Source organism: Acartia tonsa, chromosome 14, assembly GCF_053477335.1.
Source record: "Acartia tonsa isolate MP-2025a chromosome 14, ASM5347733v1, whole genome shotgun sequence".
Classification (NCBI taxonomy): domain Eukaryota; kingdom Metazoa; phylum Arthropoda; class Copepoda; order Calanoida; family Acartiidae; genus Acartia; species Acartia tonsa.
Window position 1 is genome coordinate 31,420,684 of NC_137273.1, and position 22,273 is coordinate 31,442,956.

At 35.6% G+C, this 22,273-nt stretch overlaps 3 protein-coding genes across 3 annotated transcripts; all 3 read right to left on the reverse strand.

The window, feature by feature from the left end:
* Positions 1 to 331: 331 nt before the first annotated feature.
* On the reverse strand, positions 332 to 11,956 carry Mcm2 (DNA replication licensing factor Mcm2). Its single transcript, XM_080148191.1, has 20 exons — positions 11,797 to 11,956; positions 11,291 to 11,496; positions 10,820 to 10,947; positions 9,454 to 9,542; positions 8,871 to 9,083; positions 8,156 to 8,374; positions 7,792 to 7,914; positions 6,978 to 7,079; positions 6,591 to 6,699; positions 6,075 to 6,165; positions 5,634 to 5,749; positions 5,095 to 5,177; positions 4,504 to 4,609; positions 3,771 to 4,092; positions 3,431 to 3,563; positions 2,805 to 2,936; positions 2,091 to 2,228; positions 1,722 to 1,906; positions 1,179 to 1,293; positions 332 to 732 (listed from the first exon to the last, which is right to left on the reverse strand). Exons 1-20 carry the CDS (start codon positions 11,917 to 11,919, stop codon positions 679 to 681), a joined length of 2,787 nt encoding a protein of 928 aa, XP_080004317.1. The 5' UTR covers positions 11,920 to 11,956; the 3' UTR covers positions 332 to 678.
* A 2,594-nt stretch (positions 11,957 to 14,550) lies between these two features.
* Positions 14,551 to 17,234, reverse strand: LOC145306188 (serine/arginine-rich splicing factor 2-like). Its single transcript, XM_080148195.1, has 5 exons — positions 17,091 to 17,234; positions 16,736 to 16,846; positions 15,455 to 15,559; positions 14,888 to 14,995; positions 14,551 to 14,753 (listed from the first exon to the last, which is right to left on the reverse strand). Exons 1-5 carry the CDS (start codon positions 17,159 to 17,161, stop codon positions 14,624 to 14,626), a joined length of 525 nt encoding a protein of 174 aa, XP_080004321.1. The 5' UTR covers positions 17,162 to 17,234; the 3' UTR covers positions 14,551 to 14,623.
* Positions 17,203 to 21,696, reverse strand: LOC145306187 (putative splicing factor, arginine/serine-rich 4). The gene is made up of 5 exons (XM_080148194.1): positions 21,545 to 21,696; positions 21,044 to 21,154; positions 19,170 to 19,280; positions 18,125 to 18,259; positions 17,203 to 17,784 (listed from the first exon to the last, which is right to left on the reverse strand). The coding sequence occupies exons 1-5, from the start codon at positions 21,643 to 21,645 to the stop codon at positions 17,679 to 17,681; spliced, it is 564 nt and encodes a 187-aa protein (XP_080004320.1). The 5' UTR covers positions 21,646 to 21,696; the 3' UTR covers positions 17,203 to 17,678.
* Between the last annotated feature and the right edge of the window lie 577 nt (positions 21,697 to 22,273).

Genomic DNA, 22,273 nt, shown 5'->3' on the forward strand with positions numbered 1-22,273 from the left:
GTATAAAGTTTCTGCTAGTAACAAAAATAAAAGGATTTCTACCTTAATTTTGCTAAAAAAGTCGTTTCATGTTAAAAGTTACTTTTTCCTCAGTCACTTTTTCAAAACTTTAGCTCTAAAAATCTCCGGTGTTAATGGAGGTAAAAAAAATATTTTTATATCTACTTATGTGGAATACTATGGAGAACAAGGACATATGCATTTTTTTTTAATTCATTGAGAAATAAGGGCTGCAGATGCTTAAAAATACTTTTTTGAGGGTCATGCTGTATACTAAACATTAATATTTATAACGTGTAATAATGAACTTTTTTATTATAAAACATATAAAAAATCTTATATTTATATTTATTACATCAAAATATATAATATTCTGAAAATAAAACATTTTAGTTTAAGCGTATAGGTTGCATATAAAAGGGTAGTATAAAATGGCATAAAAATAATCACAATTTTAAGAAAATAAAATGCTTATGATATTTCATGATATTAAGCGTAATTTTATCACATGATTTTCTTTCAAATATATCATTAATGGATTACAATTGAATATTCTTTTAATCAATTAAAAAAATTACTAAATACTATTTGGTAACAATTCCATCTTCGATTTTTTCTGTTGATTTTCGACGATTTTTGCAGATTTTCGTAGATTTTTGTTAAATGTTGATATGACGATTAAACCTTCTGTTGGATAAGTTTTCTTGTAGCATCATAGGTGAAATTGTGGGCCTAAATAAAAAATTGTATTATAATGGATATAGTACTGTATTAGGTACTTCAATCTTACACTAGATTTTCATGTTCTTTAATAAAATGAATCTTGTAGCGGGCTAAAATAACATACTCCTTTCAATTCCACCCCCTCAGCACAGGGGTGTATATTCTGCACGGGATCCCCGGCTAACGAGGGGGAGGTGCCGTGGGGGAATAAGGATGTTGAGAAAAAGAACCAATCGCTTGTATTTTTTCAATATATTATAAAACATACAGATTTGACCAAAAACTAATAAATATGCTATGCTATACTGAAATAAATCTGAATCACGAAACCCATACGTGATTTTCAACACATATTAGAATTGACGACCTTTTTATCTGCCCCCCAAATATTATTTTACATTTTTTTGCTTGTTGGCTATACAATATTACCGTGAAAACACTATCTCTATAATCACCTTGAAAATACTGGAGTTGTAGAAAGGTTGTAGGTTGACCACATTGATCTCCTTGGCTTTGTCCAACAGATCCTTCTCAGTAATCTCCACCTGTCTAACCTCAGAACTGCCATATCTAAATAATGGATTTATTAGTACTTGGATATTACACCAGATTTCAGGCTCTCTTATTAAGTGCAACACGGAGCGGGATAAAATAACGATTCCCTCCTTCCACACTCTTTACTCTATCCCCCTCCCCTCCTACTGTTCATTTTATTACCTAACAAACCAGAGAGAGAGGGGACAATAGGCTGTTTATTACACTAGTCCCCATAGTTGTATAATAATAACGTTTTCCTATTGGTTGACTTGACAACTTTGGGGACTTCCATCGAATTATGATTTATTTATTTATGAAGTTGAGTGTCCAAACGTTTCAACCACTAACTTAAATCTACAGACGGTGTAATTTAGTAATTCATCATTATTGGGGATGTAAATCAATTTATCGGCCATTGTCTTATCCCTTTAGATCCCTGCTGTGTTGACAATGTTTCTAACCTGTTCCTCATGTAAAGAGCAGTCTCCATGGCGAGGTTCTTAAGCAGATACAGGAGCAGCTCGTTGTTGTCCTTCTTGTAGGACATGTACTTGCTGAATGTTCTCGCCATCTGTTTCTGTACACCCAGCTTCTGGGTGGAGATGAAGGCCTCCAACACAACTCTGATGGCCATATTGATATCGTCCTAAAAGAAATATGTAAAAAAAATTGTAGTAAAAAGTTAGCTTTTTTAAAATAAAAATATGTGGTTGGGGGGAAAAGATATAAAAATTAAGAGATTTTTTTCTCCCCTCCTTTTTGAAAAAAAACTAACAATATATGGGAGGGGGATAATTAGAATAAAGTAAAGAATATACACCCCTGATTACCTGTGAAACAAACTCTCTGAGATGCATCTTAGCGTTGGCCTCGGCCATCCTGAGGATGGACTCAATGTGTCTGACAGTGATGGGGACACTACCAGTGGTCATACTCTCTCTACGCAGCTCAGAGTACACTTTGGCAACCTAAATATTTATGTATTGATAAAAGATATATGGCAAAAATGATTGATTCGAATTTTAGGCGACTATTTAGAATAGTAGCGGATTCGCAAAGTGCACTTGAGGTAGGGCTGTGGTGTAGAACTACCCCCCCCCCACCCCACATTTTAAATTAGTTTAAAAGACGATTTTTTTTTTTTTTGGGGGGGGGGGGGGTTAATCTTATTACAAAATAGATATAAACCTTCGGGCGGATAATGAGGAGAAATTTTGTAAAGTTCAGAGGTTAGCGAGATCATTTAAAACAAACACTCAAGACATTGATCAGATAGACTTACAAATATGGATATTTTATGGATCAAGATCTGCGTGAAACGGCTTTTTAAATTGGACAGAATACTGTGTCTGATTAACCATCTATGGTAAAAAATCTATTGGCCTACCTTATCTTGATCCATCTGATTGATCATTTGGGGTAAATACTATTGTACTACCTTATCTTAATCTATCTGATTTGCCATCTAGTGCAGTAACTCTATTGGCCTACCTTATATTGATCTATCTGATTGGGCATCAAGGGTAATAAATCTATTGGCCTACCTTATCTTGATCCATTTGATTGAGCTTGGGGTGAACCTTCTCCCTGGCATAGATGAGATACTTCCTCAGAATGTCCTGGGGAATCTTCTCAACATAACTCAGACTCGATGTGTTAACCAAGTCAGCCTCAACCTAAAGGGATAGTTCTATGAAATTAATTTTACGTGTTAAGCAATAAAAGATATTTTTTAGTATATTTGAAAGAAAACGGAACATTTGCCACTCAGAGTTACGTAAAAAAAATGGCTAATTTGATAGTTATGGAAGGTATCAATTTTTACCCGCTGCGAGTTTCACTGTATTAGATAATAAAAATATCTGAATTAAAATCCAAGCAATAATATAAAATATCCTTATAATAAAGTAAAAGGTTCTCTGGGTGTATGTCTGTCTGTACCAAAGGATCACGCTAACCGGTAATCCGATATGGTTCTCCTTAACAGAGTAGCTTCTTATAGGTCCTGGGAAAGTTTAAAACTATTTGGGGTAAGGGTACAACCACCGTCCCAAGAGAAATTGAAATAAAAAAATAAGGTTGTCGAAATCTATCACCCCTCCCCCACAAGGTCACAGGGTCCTCTAGGAGGGTAGCCGCTATCGCATTAATAAAGACGTAGGATTGTTACCTTCTTAAAATGATCACAGTCAGCCTGATCAGCCAGAGGATGAGACTGAGAATGGTTGGCCACCACAAACTTGGCGAGAGCTTCGTCAGCTACTGGGTCAGCTGTGTCCTTCACCACACACAGAATATCGAACCTGATAACAAATTAAAAACTTGTTTAAAAGGATAACCTCTAATCCTGGTGCATCAAATAATGCTTCCTCCAACCCTTCAATTGAACGACCTAAGTACTATACGCCCAAAAGCAAGTATGATAATTTTAGGCATATTACGTTTAATCATTTAATAAAAAACAGTCTCATCCGCCTTCCCCCTTTAATGTATTTTGAACATCATCCTACCTGGACAAGATGGGTTCTGTCAGGTCCACATTCTCGCTAAAGGTGTAGCTGGTATCATACCTGCCACCAATAGGATTGGCAGCTGCCATAACCGCGCAGCGGGCCTGTAGAGTGGTGACAATACCAGCCTTGCTGATACTTATACTCTGCTGTTCCATGGCCTCGTGAATACTCACTCTGTCTCTGTCATTCATCTTGTCAAACTCGTCAATCAGACAAACACCTTTATCAGCAAGGACAAGTGCACCAGCCTCCAGGGTCCATTCTCCATTCATGGATCTGTTGACGTAGGCAGTCAAACCTACAGCGCTGGCTCCCTGACCTGCAAACATAATGGATTTATTATTACTTGGATCTTACACCAGATTTTCATGTAATCTACTAAAGTGAAACCTGTAACCAGCTAAAAAACGATGAACAAAATCCACCCTCTTTTCCCATTCCTTCCTATTAGATGAACGTACTGACCGATAAGTGATATCAATGTTATCAACATAAATTGAGGACAATTTTTCCCCCGTCATAATATCCACTTTTATTCTATATCCGTAGTATACATTCAACTTTTAATGGAAATTAAGATTTCAAAAATAAATGAAGGTAGGAAGAAATATAATGGGCTTTGACCCTTCGGAATCTCGGTGCTAAAAAAAATTGTTTTAATATTATAATTGTACATTTCCATAACCATGGAAAGCTATCTATAAAGCGATGCGATAAATAGATATTATACCTGTGGAGAAAATGGCTCTGGGAGCAATATTCTGGATATATTTCAAGAACTGGGACTTGGCGGTACCAGGATCTCCGCACAATAACACGTTGATGTCTCCTCTAACCTAAAAAAAAAGAATGGGGGTCATATGTTTCGCGTATTTTCCGTAAAGTTGTGTGTTTAGTTAAATGCGCTGATTAATTCAAACTGTCCATAATTAAGACCATTTCATATAAACATTTGTTCATAATTAATAACAGCTTGACCTAATAAAAAATTACCCTCTTGTTATTAGTAGCGAAGCTAGTCTTTCAGTCTGTCCGTCCGTTAATTTTTAGTACAATTATATAAAGTAATACGATTTTTGTAAAAGTAAAATCTTATTAGCTGTACTACTAATAAAAATATTGTCTTAATCTAAATTGATTGTTATTTTTGTTATATTATAGTAATGTTCATAGGAAGGTTTCAGGCTATTTAGAAAAATAAACCCCTTCCCCCCTCCCCTGAAAAAATAAATCCCAATTTTTCTTCTTGAAAACCCCACACACACAATTCCCTCTAATGCACTGGGGGGCGTAAGCGCAAGTTAAAGTAAAAAAAAGAAACCTTGTGTTTATCACCAGGATTCTTGGTAACACCACCAAACAGAGACAGTGCCAAGGCACGCTTGATGTTCTCGTGACCGTACACTAAACATAATAACATTAGTTTTCATGATCTAGTCTTTTTGACTTAAATTATACACCAATACAGAAAATTTAGGAGGACACTGTTTTAGAGGTCCCAAAGAACATACAAAGGATAAAGTGTTAAATAAAGATTTTTGCATTATGGAAAGAAAACGAAGCAGCGGGTTTTGTCGTATTTTTTTTACAATAGCCTGAGATACCAAGGTTATTTTAGGTTAGATAAATGTTATAATTGCCTCGCAGGGGCTAGAAATAGTAGAAAAGCTACTGTGAAAATATGAAGAAACCTGCTACTTCGTTTTTTTTCTACGATCAAAATTTTTAATTTGTGTAACTATAAAATATGACTTCACCAAAAATCAAATTTTTGAGATATCTCATTATTATAAAACGTAAGTTTAATATTTGCAAGGACGCAATTAAAGATTGGCTGCGCTTCTACTAACTTAATTATACCTGAAGGGGCAATACTGGCAATGATCCTCTCTCCAATAGTCTCGTCCTTGGCCAGCTGATGGATCAGCTTACGGTCCTCGTCTGTCATGCGGTCAGCCTCGGATCTTTCATCGTTCCTGCACAAAAATTAGTGTTAGGTCGGCTATAATAAATCCTCCATAATTCTTTATATAAAAGAATCATGATGTCTATGTCTATGCCGAAAGATCTCAGTAACATAAAGGGTTTATCACAGTAAAGCAGGCTATTCACAAAATAAATCCTTCTGTAGATAAAAATTCGTAGTTGAAGCGCGTGGGCACTCAATTAAATGATCCAACCAACCAAAATTTCCGACTAAAGTTCCAAAAGTCGACGATAGGAAAATGATATAAAACTTTGGGGACTAATCAGCCCAATGTCCCCTCCTCCCTCCCTGCGTAGCTACTCTTCAATGCATACCTGTACACATGGTTGGCAATGATAACTGTTGAAAAAACAGGGAAACCATTTGCCTTGTTCAGTGAACTATCATACTGGTTACTGTAGATACCTATGCATAGATATAAAGACATCAATAAGAGATAGCAAGAATCAAACGTACTGTTAATTCATAAATAGAAAGAAAACAACTGCCTTATCAATTAAAATCCCCGGTTTAAGATCATATTCGTACACCAATTTACGAAAGCTAGCTTTACTTCAAAATATTCAGTGCTTAATCTCAAAATACTCAAAGACTCGCGATTATTTAAAAAAAATTGAACTATGGGTGGGAGAACATTATTCCCAATGACTCACCTAACCCTGAGGTGGTACCCAGTACCAAATACAACCTAACTGAAAGTAACATATGAATAAAGTATTATCATACCCCCCTTTTTCATTTTATGAAAAAAGGGAAGGGAAGCATTGCTCAACATGGCTCTTAGAGGTAAACTGAAAAATATTGTGAAATCATTGTTAAGACAAAACTACCTGTAATTTCCACTTCATCTCCAGGCTTGCATGTGTCGCACAGGTCAGCCGTCAGAATAATATCCTTGGATCTGGGCAGGCGGCCAGCAGACACGCTACCTGGAGCTTCCTGTACATTGAGAGGACGTTAGTTTTTAATCCTAACTATCGGCTACTGCTATGTATTCGCAGGGGTAGATAGAATACATAAAATAGTCTAAAGCAATACCAAGTATTCAATTTAAAATTAAAATAGCCAAAACCCATTCTGTGGTTGGTTCAGTAAACTAAGTTTAAGAAAATAAACGATGGATTAGGTATCATCCTTTACTATCCCTCGGAACAAAACCGCTTGTAAATTATCCATCGAAAATCTTCATTCAGTGAAAATGGGGCCTGTTGCAATACCTGAAGTGTAATTCTTTGATAGTTCTTGTACAGAGTGAGTTCTTGGTTGATACTGAATCCAGAAGTTGCCTGACATTCGGGACAAGTTCCAGGATCAATTTCCTACAAAATCATGTCAATTGAGTCCCTATTTGTGTTTAGGTATCCAATCCATAGTTCATTTATGTTTGGATCTAATACTCATAGAGTAGTTCACAACCAGGGATCTAAAGGGATAAGACAAAGGGCGATAAATTGATGTACATCCCAAATGACAAAATTACCTCTAATGTAGATTACAATTAGAGGTTAAAAACATTTGAACACTCAACTAAACGAATTAACCAATCAAAATTCATTAAAGTCCCCAAAGTTGTTGAGCCAACAAATAAATAAACTATATTTTAAAACTTTGGGGACTAGTGTATTAAACAACCCAATAACCCCTCTCTCCTTGGGACAAGGCACATTTTTAAAGCTACTAGGGAGAGCTTAAGCTTCACGTTGAAGAATGTTAGCTACTTTCACTCACATTAGTCGAGAATGGCAGGTGTCCCATAATAAAACTATTACCTATAACCTACGACGCCCTTAAAGCCATTCGTAAAAGCATATTACAGTAGAATAATAAATTGCAATTAGAAGCACTTACCTCATATCTTTCATTAGAAGGGAATTAGCAAATAAAAAACAAACATATTTTAAGTCTTTAATTTTAGGGAAACCATATTAATGTTTCTAGATATACTTATAACTCCATTATATAATATTATTAAAAGCTTCCTAAAAACAGATAAAATACCAAAAACATTTTGTTTAAATGAAAGTTTCTTACCTTACTATTTTGTTGGAAGAATGGTCCCAGGGTGTAGCCACACTTGGAGCAGTCAAACTTGACCATGAACAGCTGGGGCATAATTCCTGAGGACGCAGCCACTACTCCACCAGTTTTTATCAACTACAAAATTATTCGTTTGAATGTTTGCACACTATTGAAAGTTTAGAACAAACCATTAAAAATTTAATATAAGTATCCAAAGTTTTTAAGTCTACAAATGAAATAACGTTACATTAAACTTTGGGTACAGTTCAATATCCACTCCACCCCCCCCCCCCCACTATCATGAAGGATCGAACCCATGCCATAATTAACGAACAGCAGATACGCTACAAGTTACGCTTAAATAGCAAGTAGTTACCTGGTTGAGATGGATTTGTCTGAGGGCCCTCAGCTCATCATGAACAGGCATGTTCTTGAGACGCACATGAATATCCTTTGTCACTCTCTCGTAGTGAGCGTACAGGCTCAAAACAACTTCCTTGGCGGCTTCATCAAGAATGGGGAGCATTTCAGCGGGGGCTTCCATCAGGAAACTTGTTACAATTTTCAATTCAGCAACCAACATACAGTAGTCAATCTTTAAGAAAATAAAATGAGTTTATTAAAGAGTAATCCTTGCATAAAAGTAGGACGTCTGTCTTTTCTTTAATTTAGACATGTTACAATTGTCCTTTCGCTTTGAAACTTTGAATACTGATTTCTACAACAGTTAAATTCAATTTATAAAGCGTAAAAACTATGTAATCATTACCAGAAACTATGTACGTCCATTAACAAGTAACAACATGCTGATTTATTTACTTTCTTGACAACAATTTGTCATGTGACATAATTATCCTATCATGGAATCCCAGCACAACATATTACAGGGTTATAAACGGAGCTTCTATATAATAAAGTCCTAAAAATGTAAGTATGTCCCTAAACAGTATTCTGTATTCAAGCATTTTGCAACAGAATAACTTAGTTTGTTGAACAAACAGTTTGAAACAGCTCGTAACGACAATAATTCTTAAAAGACTATGAAGCCAAGTTTGTCTCATTATAATTTGCAAAGCTCCTATACAACTTACCTCAAAACTTTGTCTGTTATGTGAGCACATGTCCTGAATCTTTCTGAAGAAAACATTCTCTCCTTTGCTGTCCACAAAAGTTCTGAGGAAATGTTTGAATCTATTCTTGATCTCGCGACGTGGAGCTGCCTTGGTGACCCATTCACAAGTGGGCAGGCCTCGAGTGTTCTCCAAGTTCTCCACACTTTCCTCTCCCTCTTCCATCATATCATCCTTACATATTAATAAGCAAAATTACCCTTTCTGTAGATTGAAATTATTGGTCGAAACGTTTAGTTACTTTAGTTCTAACTAACCAATAAAGATTTAATATGTCGTGTAGTCTTTTGTCAACGAATATTGTAGTGAATATATTTTCATTTACTCTGGTAAAGTGATGCTCGCAGCTTACAAAAATAACTTTACCCATAATCCACCCTCTTTACTCAATCCCCTCCCCCCTCCTACTGGACCTAATTGACGACGAATCCTTCCCTGCCATAAAATCCATATATATTTTACATTCATTCTCTTAAATGATGAATCTATATACTATCCATCTATTGCTTAGATTAATAAATAACCCAATGACCCCAATTATTACCTCCATGGCTGCCATCTCAGCTTGTCTCCTTCTCTTGGTCCTGCTGGGACCTGTGGTGCTCTCATCATCGTCACTGTCATACAAAAGACCTACAAAAATTAAATTTTAGAAGAATGCATGGCCTTGGATAGCCTATCGAGGACAAGATACACCCAGAGTGAGAGAGACAATTGGCTGTTTATTACACTGGTCCTCAAAGTTTCGAATCATGATAACGTTTTCTTATTTGTTGGCTTAACAATTTTGGGGACATTTGATTGATTGGTTTGTAAAGTTGAGTGTCCAACATTTTCAACCAGTAATTTTAATCTACAGAAGTGCTAATTTTGTCTATTATCATTGGGAATGTACATTAGGGTGCAGGGTGGGGAAAAACCCAGGGTTTTTTCAAAAAGCCCAGCCCAACCCAACCCAAAAACCCTTAAAAACTCGACCCAAAAACCCTTAAAAACCCAGGGTTTTAAGGGTTTTTATGGGGGTTTTATTGAAAACCCTGGGTGGGGTTTTTTTGGGTGGGTTTTTTGTATGCCCACCCTGTTAGGGTGGGTCGATTTTGGAATTTCACATTAGTAGACAATTGACATTGGCAAGGGTTACTGGGCCAATATAAAACCCTGAGAAACTTGAAAGAGGTTATTAATCCAAAAACAACGGGCGCGCGGGGGGTATAAATGTGCCCCCCGCCCACTTATAAAACCAAAAATTGAAATTCCTGCAAACACAGGCATGAAAATGTTGATTACAGATCTGAAAACAGTTTTGAAAATATTGATTCAGTCTGAAATGATTTTCAAATAACCTACCAAAATACACATTTTTTACTAAATTAGCTGTTTTTAGGTACTTAATGGGATCTTATTCGAACTAGGAGCAATATTTTTCAAAACGGTTTTCAGATTTGTAATCAGCTTTTTAATGCGGACATTTTGATATGCAACATGCCTGTGTTTGAAGGAATTTAAATTTTTAGTTTATAAGGGGGTGGGCACTTTTTATACCCCCCGCGCGCCGGCAGCCATAAGAGCCACGTCACTTTTGAAACTTTAATGGGGCTTATCATGACTTCCGCAACTTATGATAACAGTAAAATCTAAAAAAAAGGGGGAAATGGACCCACCCTAATGTACATCAATCTATTGGCCATTGTCTTATCCCTTGATATCCCTGGTACACGCCCCAAGAGATCTTTTCAAAATTAAACGGGATTAAACGCATTATTGGAAACGCATGGCAGTTGATGAGGTATAATATAGCAGGCTTTAGGCTATTAAATAAAATCGCTACCTCTAAGGCGAACCTCATTCCTGCCCTCCATCTTGTCTCTACTTTATCATTGCAGGTTTTAGGCTAAATTAATGAATCCTACCTCTCCTAAGGCGTCCCTCATCCCTGCCCTCCATCCTGTCTCTCTGCCTCATCATGGCCTCCGCCTCTTGACGCTCTCCTTCTGTCAGGGCTTCATACTCATCATCATCCAACAGCTCTGGATCAAATCTAAAATTCATTTATAATTAAACTTTATTTTTTTCTAATGGCTGCTTGCTTCCCCGTTATGTGCCTAGTTGAAAACAGAACCCTCTCCACTTTTATCAAAAAATTATCCCTCGTTTGATAAAATTATTGGTTGAAAAAAGTTTGAAACAACCAACCATTATTCAGAAAACTACCAAAACTTTAAAGTTAACGAATTTTTGGTTGGTTCATTTAAAAAAATGTTTAAACGTTTTAACCGCCAATTCTAATCTACAGAAGGGGTAATTTCGTGCGTCATCATTAGGGATGTACCTCAATTTATAAACCATTGTCTTATCCCCTAAGATCCCTGGTATACACCTACCTGTCTAAATGTGGCATCTCTCTGTAATCATTCAACATATCATCTCCAAACAAGTTCTCGCCCTCCTCCTCCTCATCATCGCCTCCAGGAAGCCCAGAAAGTCCGCCGCCGCCGCGACCCTCGTCCTCGAAGGCGGGCAGGTCGTCGCCGTCGACCTCTGGCGGCGAAGTGGCCATGTCAATGTCGCGTCGCCCATCCTGCGGTCCCTGAAAAATAAATATAGCCGGTTATCCTAGGATATTAAAGAAAATCAATTCTTAACATTAGCTTTTAACAATTTGCATCAGATATGAATATAAGATGGGCGATAAATAGACATACAACCTTATTTAATTAAACAAAATTATCCCTTTTAAAATTACGAGCTTTCTCTTATAGACAAATATTTCTTTTTTAAAAGTTAAAAAAAAATAATAAAGAATCGTGAGAATGTACCTACTAAAAACAAATAACGGACTGATTGAATTATAGAGTAGCTTCACTAACATTGAAAATTAAGTTCTTACCCCAACTCTGCTGCTGGGTGTTTCTGGTTCAGTGTCGGTCAAACGGGCAGAGGGAGAGGTCGGATGCTCAGACATTTTTCTTGTTTTATGGCCTGAAAACACAAAAAAAGGTTTTAAGGTCATCAAATTGAAATTACAAATGGGTTTTTAAATGCCCAGATTTTAGTTATAAACAAAAAAGATCATAATTTAAAGTTGCCGTTTATTGTCTTAAACGATTCCAATATAATACAGGGGTGTATATTAGGTAATTTCAAAAAAAAAAAATTTTGGGTCGCGGTTCAAATACCTGTTCTATACATAAAAATAACCAATACTATGAATTTTTTTGGTTCTATCTTGATTCTAAGTGGTAGAAGGTAAAATCAAGATTTTTCGAAAATACGCGAAGAATGAATCTTTAAACCTGAACATTAAGGTTATCGGTTACCGGTCTTTAGGCTGTCCTAAGGGCACCGGTTTGTCATTTTAGACTATAAGTTCAAACGGTAACTGCCTTTCATTTGCCTTGCCATTTCTAAAAAGATATAGAACACCTTTTTGGCCCATCTGTGGTCTGAGATCTGAAAAATTTGTCAAACGACAGATCCCTTTGTACTCTAAAGTCATGTATCGAGAACTGAAAAACATCAAAGTTTCAAACTATTTTTTAAGACAATTACTCTAGAATTGGCCACAGATGAGCTAGAAAAATGTTCTTTAGCATTTTAAAAATGGCATTGGATTCTACTAGGAGGTACCATTTGAACATGTATTCTGAAACGCCATGAAAGGTGGCATTAAAGTCGAGAACTGAAAATATTTTAAGATTCTTGGATTTTGGTAATTATTGGGTTAGTATATTGGCCATAGAATCAGTTATAGGTGTCCAAATCACTTCCAAATGAGTTTTTGTTGTCAGGGTAATATGATATGGTATGACCTCCCTGTAAGAGATAGAGTATGTCAGTTAGTATTTACTAAGACATTTATCCATAAGTATCTGTATTCCTTTTTTAAAGATATTTCAATTTTGAAGCGTTTTACAGCAATTCTTACAAAAAAACGAAATTGGCAAATTATTGCAAATTTTCATCAAACAAGGATGACAACAACCATAAAAGCGAAGCTCCAAACTGGTAGGACAAACGAACATAAACACTTATTGAGTGTCAGAATTGAATAAGCAGAATACAAATGTATAAGTTGAAAAAAATAGTACATTGTTGCAAAACTGCTTAAATACAGGATACTGTTTTAAGGACATACTTAAATTTTTAGAACTTGATTAGAGACATGTTTTACTTATATAATTGTACCTTGTTGTAATAGGAATCAGTATTCCAAAAATCAGATGAAAAGGATATTTACATCATATAAAAAGGATATACGGACATTTTGGTAACATTTATAGAGTTGCTAACTTGCTACGCTTCCAAAATCATACTTTACTGTTATATGAATCATTATGTCTAAATTAAATGTCTTGGAAAGATGGACAGTCGGACCGAGCCTAATTTTTGCAAGACTTTTGCCCTTCTGGTGTAAGTTGGGTGAGAAAAAGACTTTCAGCCCTTAAAGTTTTCTCTTTGTTATGATAATAGCTCTCTATAGACACATTAACAACAAAGATTGGTCTACTGTCTTTAGCTCTCCAGGCAGACCTGGCAAAGTCAAAACTTGGATTTTGAAGGCGAAGGTGAAACATTGAAATTTTTTTGGTTACCCGTCTTCAGGGTACGAATTTTATACTAGGCATCCTTAAATGTTATCTCCTACTCACAATATGACCATTCTTAAACACCTTAAACACCATTCTAGCCCAACTCTAGCGGGATAAGAGCACCTGTGCCAGCAGGCAGGTTGAAAGATGGACTTTTCGAGCTCCATGGTTTCAATCCTTCAATGGAGCCTTGGTAACACTTTTTTCAGATCTCAGCTCACAGAAGGGTCAGAAAGACGCTCTTTAGCTTTTTAGAAATGGCAAGAAGAATGAAAGGCAGTTGCTATTTGAACTTATAGTCTAAAATTACTTTAAGTTGCCTTTAGGGCAGCCCAAAGACGGGTAACCAAGAACCTCGATGATTTAGAAAATTCGCGTATTGGCAAAAAAATGCAAAATCACCTTCTACCACTAAGAATGCTTCTAGAAAGCTAAAATTGCATATATAAGCTTATATTTATGCATAGAACAGGTATTTGTACCGCGACCTTTGATTTTCTTCATTTGGTTACATTATGAAATTACCTAGTGTATATTCTGCATGGGATCCCCGGCTAAAGGTGGGAAAAAAAAATAAAAAATAAGTGGTTGGAGGGAAAAAAAATGTAAAAATTAAGAAAACTGAAAACATTTTTTCCATTTCCCCCCCTCCTTGGAGAAAAAAACTAAAAAAATGTGTGGTAGGAGGGATAAAATAAATAAAATATGGAGTTCTTTAAATATTTTTTCATTTTCCCCCCTACTTGGAGAGAAAAAACTAGGGGGGAAAAAAAAATAAAAAAAATTTGTAGCCGGGGAAAAAAAATAAATCTTGTGCAGAATATACACCCCTGATATAATATTTTACAAAACATAGCATATAGGTATAAGAAAACTGGATTTTCTTGAAAAATATAAAAATATATTATTATTAAGATGTAAATTAAAAATTTTCAGGTTACTTGAAAATTGAACACAGAAGCTTGATTTTCTACAAAAAGATTTATCTATACAATCAACGTCAACTTTTATGTTCAAGACATGAAGAATAGATTGATATAAGCTTGTTGAACGTATATATTTCAATTGTATAATAGTGCCGAAGCAATAACTGAGGTTTTGTTGTATATAATCTTCGCAGTTCCATTAATTACTACGACTGCGGCTACGATCTTTGGACCCTGATCGTCCGCGGTCTCTGGATCCAGTTCTTGACCGGTCACGGCGGTCATCGCGGTCACGGGATCTTGAACGGTCACGCCTTCGGTCACGGCTCCTACGATACGAATTTTCATAAAATCTATAAGAATAGGTCAAACACATATTTATTAAATTGTTCAAAAATAAGGAAATATTTATTTCTGATAACAACAAATAATGAATGACTGTTTGAAAATAGTCTTAGCTCACCTGCTTCTAGAGCGCCTATCCCGACTTCTTGACCTTGAGTAGCTGCGTCTTCTGCGGTCACGGGATCGAGAACGGTCACGGCCACGACCTCCACGATAGTCTTCACCTCTAGAAAAAATATAACAATAAAATATCTTACTAGTTCTACAAATAATCCTTCTCTTTTCTTAAATCCTAAAATGGCCAACAATCGTATTCGATGTTTCCATTAGATTTGAATTTTAATACCAAAGCTGCTCTATAATTTATTTCGTTCGTCAGTCCGTACGCTGATAATAATGCTATTTTTGTTATGAAGATACCTCTTTCCAAAGAGCATTAGTATACACTATACAACTAACTTTGTCGGACAAACGAAAATATTTTTTAATGAGGTTTTACTTTCTTTCCTTTATCTTCCAGTCTTTTTTATGCCCCCCTAATATTTGCTAAAAAAATATTTGATTTTGTCTGTTTTTGGTGCTTCGCAATTTATTGATGGATGATGTTAACATTTTTATTCCATTAAATATGGTCACTTGTCATTTTACGGTTTACATGGACATAGCAATCCTTGTGAATTCTTACCTGGTTGGTCTACCAGCATCCACAGTGATCCTAAGGTCTCTTCCATCATAGGTTCGGCCGTTTAGGGCGTCCATCGCGTCTTCAGCATCACGGCGGTCAAAATACCTAATAATAGGATAATTAATTTTGGTTCAATCATGCCAATATGTTTAAATAATATTTATAAATTACAGCATGTAGATGGAAAGGAAAAGCTCCATCAAGTACATTTAACTAGTTAATATTACAAAAAATAGGTTTAAAAACAGATTCAAATTATAATCAACAGAGTTTTTGAATAATACTGTTTAAATTGTTACGGCTAAAGTTATAGTTTTCGAAGAAAAAACAATTTATTTTAAATCTAAAAGATTAATATCTAATATTAGTTTACAATGATACAACAATCAATACATAAGATTATGCGGATTTCAAATGAATATCGTGTAATTAATTCTTAAAATTTCTTTTATATTATTGAAATAGCCTTATTTTTAGGTATCTTAGACATTTTTTGGTGTGTAATGCTTGTGTAATGTGTAATGTTTTAATCTTCTCTTTTAAAGTTTTAAACCCATTAAGCCCTCTAAAATAATAATTTTGTTTTTACCAAAGAAATGAGTCTGAGATATCCCATCTGTGTGATCAGCTGATTATCAGTACACCCGCATGCAAGTCAGCTGTTTCATATTTGGTAGATTTTATTCAAAATATTTCGGAAGATTTTTATTTGTTCAGCTCATAATATTAATCAGTACACCCACATGCATGTCAGCTATTTCATATTTGGTAGATTTTTTCCATCATATTTTTTTTAAAAAGATTTTTATGGGAATAACTTGACAAAAACCAATCGATTCTCAATCTCTCAAATAATATAGTGATTTTATTGAACGCACAGCTTAAGCAGATCTGAGTGATGAGCAAACTGATGTCTGACTGACAGTAGCGCAGCAGCTAGCAGCTGTCTGTCTCCGCCGCTCGCCTTCCGCAAATAAGATTTATTATTATCAGGAACACAAGATATTAGTGTCCTTGACTTACGGCACTTCATAAATAACATCAAACACACATAACTTAAAAAAAGATGCTTTACGTAAAACATTTAGTGTATATGTACTACATAAAATTTCCCTAAACAGTATTGAGTTCCCTACCACCCCTCTAAGATTTGTTACTTTCCTTATATCTTTATAAATCCTTGTTCTATACGAAAAAGTAATTCAATCTAATCTTAAATAACTCTGAATAAAATATATCCCAATGAAAAATATTAATGTTCAGAAAAAAATAATTTTTTACCTGACAAAACAAAATCCCCTGGACCTTCCAGAGCCTCTCTCCAGAGGAAAGTAAATATCTCCGATGTCTCCGTATTTCTCAAACAACGGAGCCATATCGTCTGCGTTGGCACTGAAAAAAATGTATTCAATAAGGTCATTAATATATGCAAAATAAAATTAGGTTTTTTAATAGCAGTCGTCGGGGAGTTCGAATCGCAGCCCAAACCCCGTAAAATTAATATCCGATGCTTTACTGCATGTGGGAATAAACTATAGTAGTCCAGTGCAGTTAGGGAGATCTTAATCTACAGACACAGCCACACACACACATTATTATTACTTTTTTTTAAGTCTCGAAAGACTGATAAACTTACTTGAATGGCAGGTTTCCCACTCTGAGAGAGGTCATTCTTTCAACATCACGCGGTGGCCTTCGGTAGGACATTCTAGCGGGTTAATCTTTTTTGTGTCGACAATTTTTCAAAATCTGTAAACAAACAATAATGTTAAATAGTTTGAAAGAATTAAAAAGTTTATAATAATGCAATTATTGATATTAAAGTTGATTAGCTCTTATTATTAAAGGCTGTTGATATCTGAATTTATGGTGAAATACAAGGCTTTCAATTCTGTATGAAGTGTACAATACAGATTTTATGTAGGTAGGTACTTAAAGAAATGACAAATAATGGAGTGAAAAAAATAAGTGTGATTTACATTATATGACATAATAATGCTTAATGTTAAGTACATTAAATGTACTAGGTATTAGTTTACAAATTTTGAAAATACAAAAAAAAAAGATATTTTAATTGTCAATTTTAAAAAAATAGGTAGGGTGTGTTTTTTTAACATTTAACGTTGAACATATTTAACAACTATTCATGATAAGCATGATACGTTTAACTCAAAAGATTTTCACGAATTTCGGTTCAAAGTTTTTTCTTCAGATTTTCTCCGCTTTATGACCGGCTACGGCTGCGGCTACGAGAGCCAGACCTTCCGCGGCCGCCAGAGCTACGTCTGCGGTCATCTCCGCTGTCGGATCTGCGTCTGCGATCACGGGACCTAAAAAAATATAAGAGTTGATATCAATTCGATTAGAGACGGTTATCCTCAGATAGTATGGTGAAAAATTATTTAGTTATATAAGTCCTTTGAATAAGATGATACTTCCAAATTTAATAAATCTCTGATTTCTTTTAACGGTAATCGGCTAACATGGGACAAGGATGAGAACATCAACAAGTGGCGAAGATTAAAGTTCTGCATAACTGATAGATCGAGTAAGTTGTGTGAAAAATATGTATCTTAACCAAAAAATCCAGTCTATTATAAATTTCGTTACGGACTGACAAAATGTATCATACACAGTAGCTACGCTACAAAAAAAATTAAACTGTCATACCTGGATCTGGAAGGAGACCTGCGCCTGCGGTCTCCCCTGGATCTAGATCTTGAGCGAGATGGGGAGCGACGACGGCTGCGTCCGCCTGAGCGGGAGCGAGAACGATCACGTCCACCGCGACCACCACGATCACCCCTAAAATAAACAGATGAAATAATTTAAGAAAGTTAAATGTATTTAACAAGATTGTTAGCATATGTTAAAGAAATATTTGTCCAATGGAATAAATAAATTTGATTTTCAACATTTTAAAAAACGTGGAAGAATTATCCATTAATGTATTGATTTACCAAAATATTTTTCTTTCTTTGCTAATCTCTGCCCTAGGGTGAGGTAAATTTTTAAAATAAATATATGTTCAATAACTATAAAGGGGGGGGGGGGCGAAAGTGACACTTTTTGAAACCAAAACTAAAAGTCCCCAAAGGAACTCAACTAAAAAAAGAGTTACAGGTCTGAGATTTTGCATGGCAGTTGCTTTATAGGGGTACAATATGGAACTGTGAAGAAACGGCGGTGCAACCGCCGAAAACCGCCGTTTATATCGTTTAAAAATGTCGGCGGGAAACGGCGGTTTTCGGCGGTTGCGCCGCCGTTTCTTCACAGTTCCATATTGTAACCCTATAAAGCAACTGCCATGCAAAATCTCAGACCTGTAACTCTTTTTTTAGTTGAGTTCCTTTGACTTTAAGTTTTGGTTTCAAAAAGTGTCACTTTCGCCCCCCCCCCCCTTTGGACGTTAATAACTACTTGAGCTCTTTGGAGCTAGGTGACGCTTCCACGCTACCTTAATAATTGAACTATTACGCGCTCGATCGCCCCTGCATATCAAGTAAGGTGGCACCGAACGGACAAACAACTCTTCGATGGTCCGACATTTGTCTAAGAGGTCCTTACTGTGCAATGTAATGAGTTGCGCCTGTTTTGGGCCAAGGGATTCCCCTTACTCTAGTATTTATGTCGCGCACCTGACATAGCAGCAATAGGAAAGTAGATGCACCACATTTTACTCCACAGTCGCTGGAGGTAACTGCTTAGTACTGACCTGGGATTGCTTGGACGGCCAGGATCAATGGAGATCTTGAGGTCACGTCCATCATAGGTGCGTCCGTTCAGTGCGTCGCACGCGTCCTCTGCATCTCGTTTGTCATAGAACCTGATATAGAAGCAGAATGTTATTTCAGTGCCAGATTAACTTGAAAGTTTTCAAGTTATTGATTGGTTTCACTCAAAGTGCCTCGTTGAAAACACAGTATCCCCCCCCCCCCTCATTGTAAAACTAATAAGCTGGGGGAGGGTTATATGTTCGTGTGTTTTACAGGTTAATTCTAATTTTTGGAACGATTTATAAATATTCCCACTATTTGGAATGTGTAAAAACACTGCCTTAGATGGGCACTTAACATGTTTTCTAAACATTTAAGAGGGGGGGAATTTTTGACACATTTGTGTAAACAGTGAGTATAGGCATTATCTTTGGACTGAGAGGATAGGTTATAAAAGAAGATTCATTCATATTTGATGAGTTTTCCCAAATTTTTTTTTTTTGGATATGCCTCCAGGTGCAAGAGCTGCAGGCCTCCAGTTGGTTTCTGGATAGGTAAAAATAAATTTTTTTTTAAAGAGATAAAGGTCAACTTATTAACAAAATATGCATCTTTTTTCTTCAAATATGTAAATAATATTTTAAAATATGCATATTTTGTTATATAAAATGACCTCTAACAACAAAAAATTTATTTTGATTTTTGCCTGTCCAGAGACCACCTGGAGGCCTGCTGCTCCTGAACCTGGAGGCCTATCCAAAAAATATTAAAACTTGGGAAAATTTATCATATAAGAATGATTTTATCCCTAATAACCCATCCTCTCAGTCCAAAGATAAAGCCTATACTCACTGTTTACGCAAATGTGTCAAAAATCCCCCCCGTTTAGTTAAGTTTGCAAAAAAAAAAACATATTTTGACAGGCAGTCTTAGTCCAAAATAAACGTAAAATAGTTGAACTAAAAACTTAGAAAAATGCAGAAAGAAAGGGAAAATTTATTTTTACATTTGATTTATTTGAAAAGAAAACGAAAACTTGCTTAGTTATCAAAAGAATGACAAATTTGCATTCAACCATCAAAGTTTATTTTATTTGCTTTTCCCTTTCTCCCTGTACGAGAAGAAAAAGTTTGTATTAAAATAATTACCAACAAATCAACCGACAGAAACTGACCGACTCTACCATTGGTTCAGCCTCTCAGTAGAGTTTTATATTATCTGACTGATCTTAATCCCTCTGTCCCTGCGCTGTCTCAGACTGACTGCTCTTATTCTGTCCCCACCATAAATGCTGCTCTGTAGTAGTAGCCGCTCTTAACTGCTTTTACACACAACTCTGAGATAATCCCTTATTTGGTCTGACTGACGCAGTGAGAAAAGCTGCTAGTTGTCCGGCACACAAACTGGCTGCTCTATTAAACTGCTGGTAAAATTGGCAGCTTTATTTATTGCTGATACTACTGTGTTTGGCCTCAAGCTGCTTTTTTTTCGACTGCTCTTAGTTGTCTCAAGCTGCTTTTTCTTTTTTTGTCATCCCAACTGCAATTAAGCTGCTGGCGGCCGGCGATAACAACTGGACAGACCATACTACTGTTATCTGTCAGTCACACAGAGATATTTACTGACATGACACACACTCATATCTCAAGCTCTCAGCTCAGAATTAGAGATATTCAAATCTATAAACAGAGATAAGATATCTTATTTCTTTGACTGGTAACATTGAAACTAAGAGTTAAACTTTATTTTTTTTATAAATGAAAATTTTGAGATTGGGTAAATAACTTACAACCCAATGTTTAAAGAACTTGATTTTAAAAAAAGAATAAACAAACATGTATTTTTAAAATATAAATAAAGTAAAGTGTTATACCTGACAAAAGCAAAGCCACGGCTTCTGCCTGTGCCCCTCTCCAGGGGAAAGTAAATATCTCCAACGTCTCCGTATTTCTCAAACAATGGCAGCAGGTCTTCAGCGACGGCACTAGAACAAAGTTATGGTTTTAAATACGTCTTTTCTAAGTAAGTAAAGAAGATACCAACTTAAAACTTATTTGAAAAACCATTTGGATTCATGCAGCGGTTGACGAACAACACTTGGGACATAATATTACTATCTTGAAAGGGAATTACGAAGTAAAAGTTGAAACATACAATAGATTTCTTAATTCTAAAAGAACTTGCACCAGATTAGTGTGTACTCGATCTAATGAAGTGAACCTGTAGCTAGCTAAAACACGACCCCCCCCCCCCCCCCCTCCTACTAGATAAACGAACTGACAAAAATATCAGAGTTCCATGTCAACAACCTGAATTTACGACAATTTCCCCCTGTCATAATATCCACGTATATTCTAATCCAATATAAACATACTTGAAAGGAAGATTTCCAACTCTGAGTGAATGCATGATATTCATATCTCTTGGGGGGCGACGAAACTCGCCACGCCCATCTCTATCACGTCTGTCAGACATTGTGTAGAATGTTTTATATGCTTGTTCTGAAATAAATATAAATTTTAATAATATTTTAATAGTACTACAAATCAATAAGAACAATTTTACGACGAAGTTAATATTACTAGCTGCTCGTGTCCGTATATACAAAGCTCAGAAAAATCAGATTTACTCACCTGCTTTTAACATAAATTTCTGTACGTTTATATGCTAAAAATACTCCTTGCTGATAATAAAAACTTTCGGCATAGTCTGTCAGTCTATCACGCACCAAAGACATAGATATTTATACACATATTCATTCGTAAAAAAGTGTATTTATTCAAGCAAGAACCCCTTTTTTATATGACCACTGAACATCTGCTCTGTGATTCAATTTCTCTGTTAATTCATCCACGATAATTTATTTCGCTACTTTCAGATGTTCTCATTCTAATTATACAAAATTAACAAAGAACGGGCTAAAACACAACAATCTCGCGCGAATTACATCTACGGTTAGATAATATAAATTAAGCAAAAAAAGAAACTGACATTCACCAAAATAACGAATTTACCTAAAATAGTTACAATACAATGAAAAAATAACCTACAAATTAAAATAAAGAACATCAAAACAAAAGAAATAAATTGACATGCCGCGCCT

Excerpts from the sequence above, each read along its gene's own strand:
- Mcm2 (XM_080148191.1), bottom strand. The coding sequence starts at position 11,919 with ATGACCTTAAAACCTTTTTTTGTGTTTTCAGGCCATAAAACAAGAAAA. Across the intron at positions 5,750-6,074 it reads ATTGCCAACCATGTGTACAG|GAACGATGAAAGATCCGAGG; the intron begins GTATGCATTGAA and ends ATTTTTGTGCAG. Across the intron at positions 3,564-3,770 it reads ACAGAACCCATCTTGTCCAG|GTTCGATATTCTGTGTGTGG; the intron begins GTAGGATGATGT and ends ATTTGTTATCAG.
- LOC145306188 (XM_080148195.1), bottom strand. The coding sequence starts at position 17,161 with ATGTCCTACCGAAGGCCACCGCGTGATGTTGAAAGAATGACCTCTCTC. Across the intron at positions 16,847-17,090 it reads GTGGGAAACCTGCCATTCAA|TGCCAACGCAGACGATATGG; the intron begins GTAAGTTTATCA and ends CATTTTTTTCAG. Across the intron at positions 14,754-14,887 it reads GATAGGCGCTCTAGAAGCAG|GAGCCGTGACCGAAGGCGTG; the intron begins GTGAGCTAAGAC and ends TTCGTATCGTAG.
- LOC145306187 (XM_080148194.1), bottom strand. The coding sequence starts at position 21,645 with ATGTCTGACAGACGTGATAGAGATGGGCGTGGCGAGTTTCGTCGCCCC. Across the intron at positions 21,155-21,544 it reads GTTGGAAATCTTCCTTTCAA|TGCCGTCGCTGAAGACCTGC; the intron begins GTATGTTTATAT and ends ACTTTGTTCTAG. Across the intron at positions 18,260-19,169 it reads GGCCGTCCAAGCAATCCCAG|GGGTGATCGTGGTGGTCGCG; the intron begins GTCAGTACTAAG and ends TGTTTATTTTAG.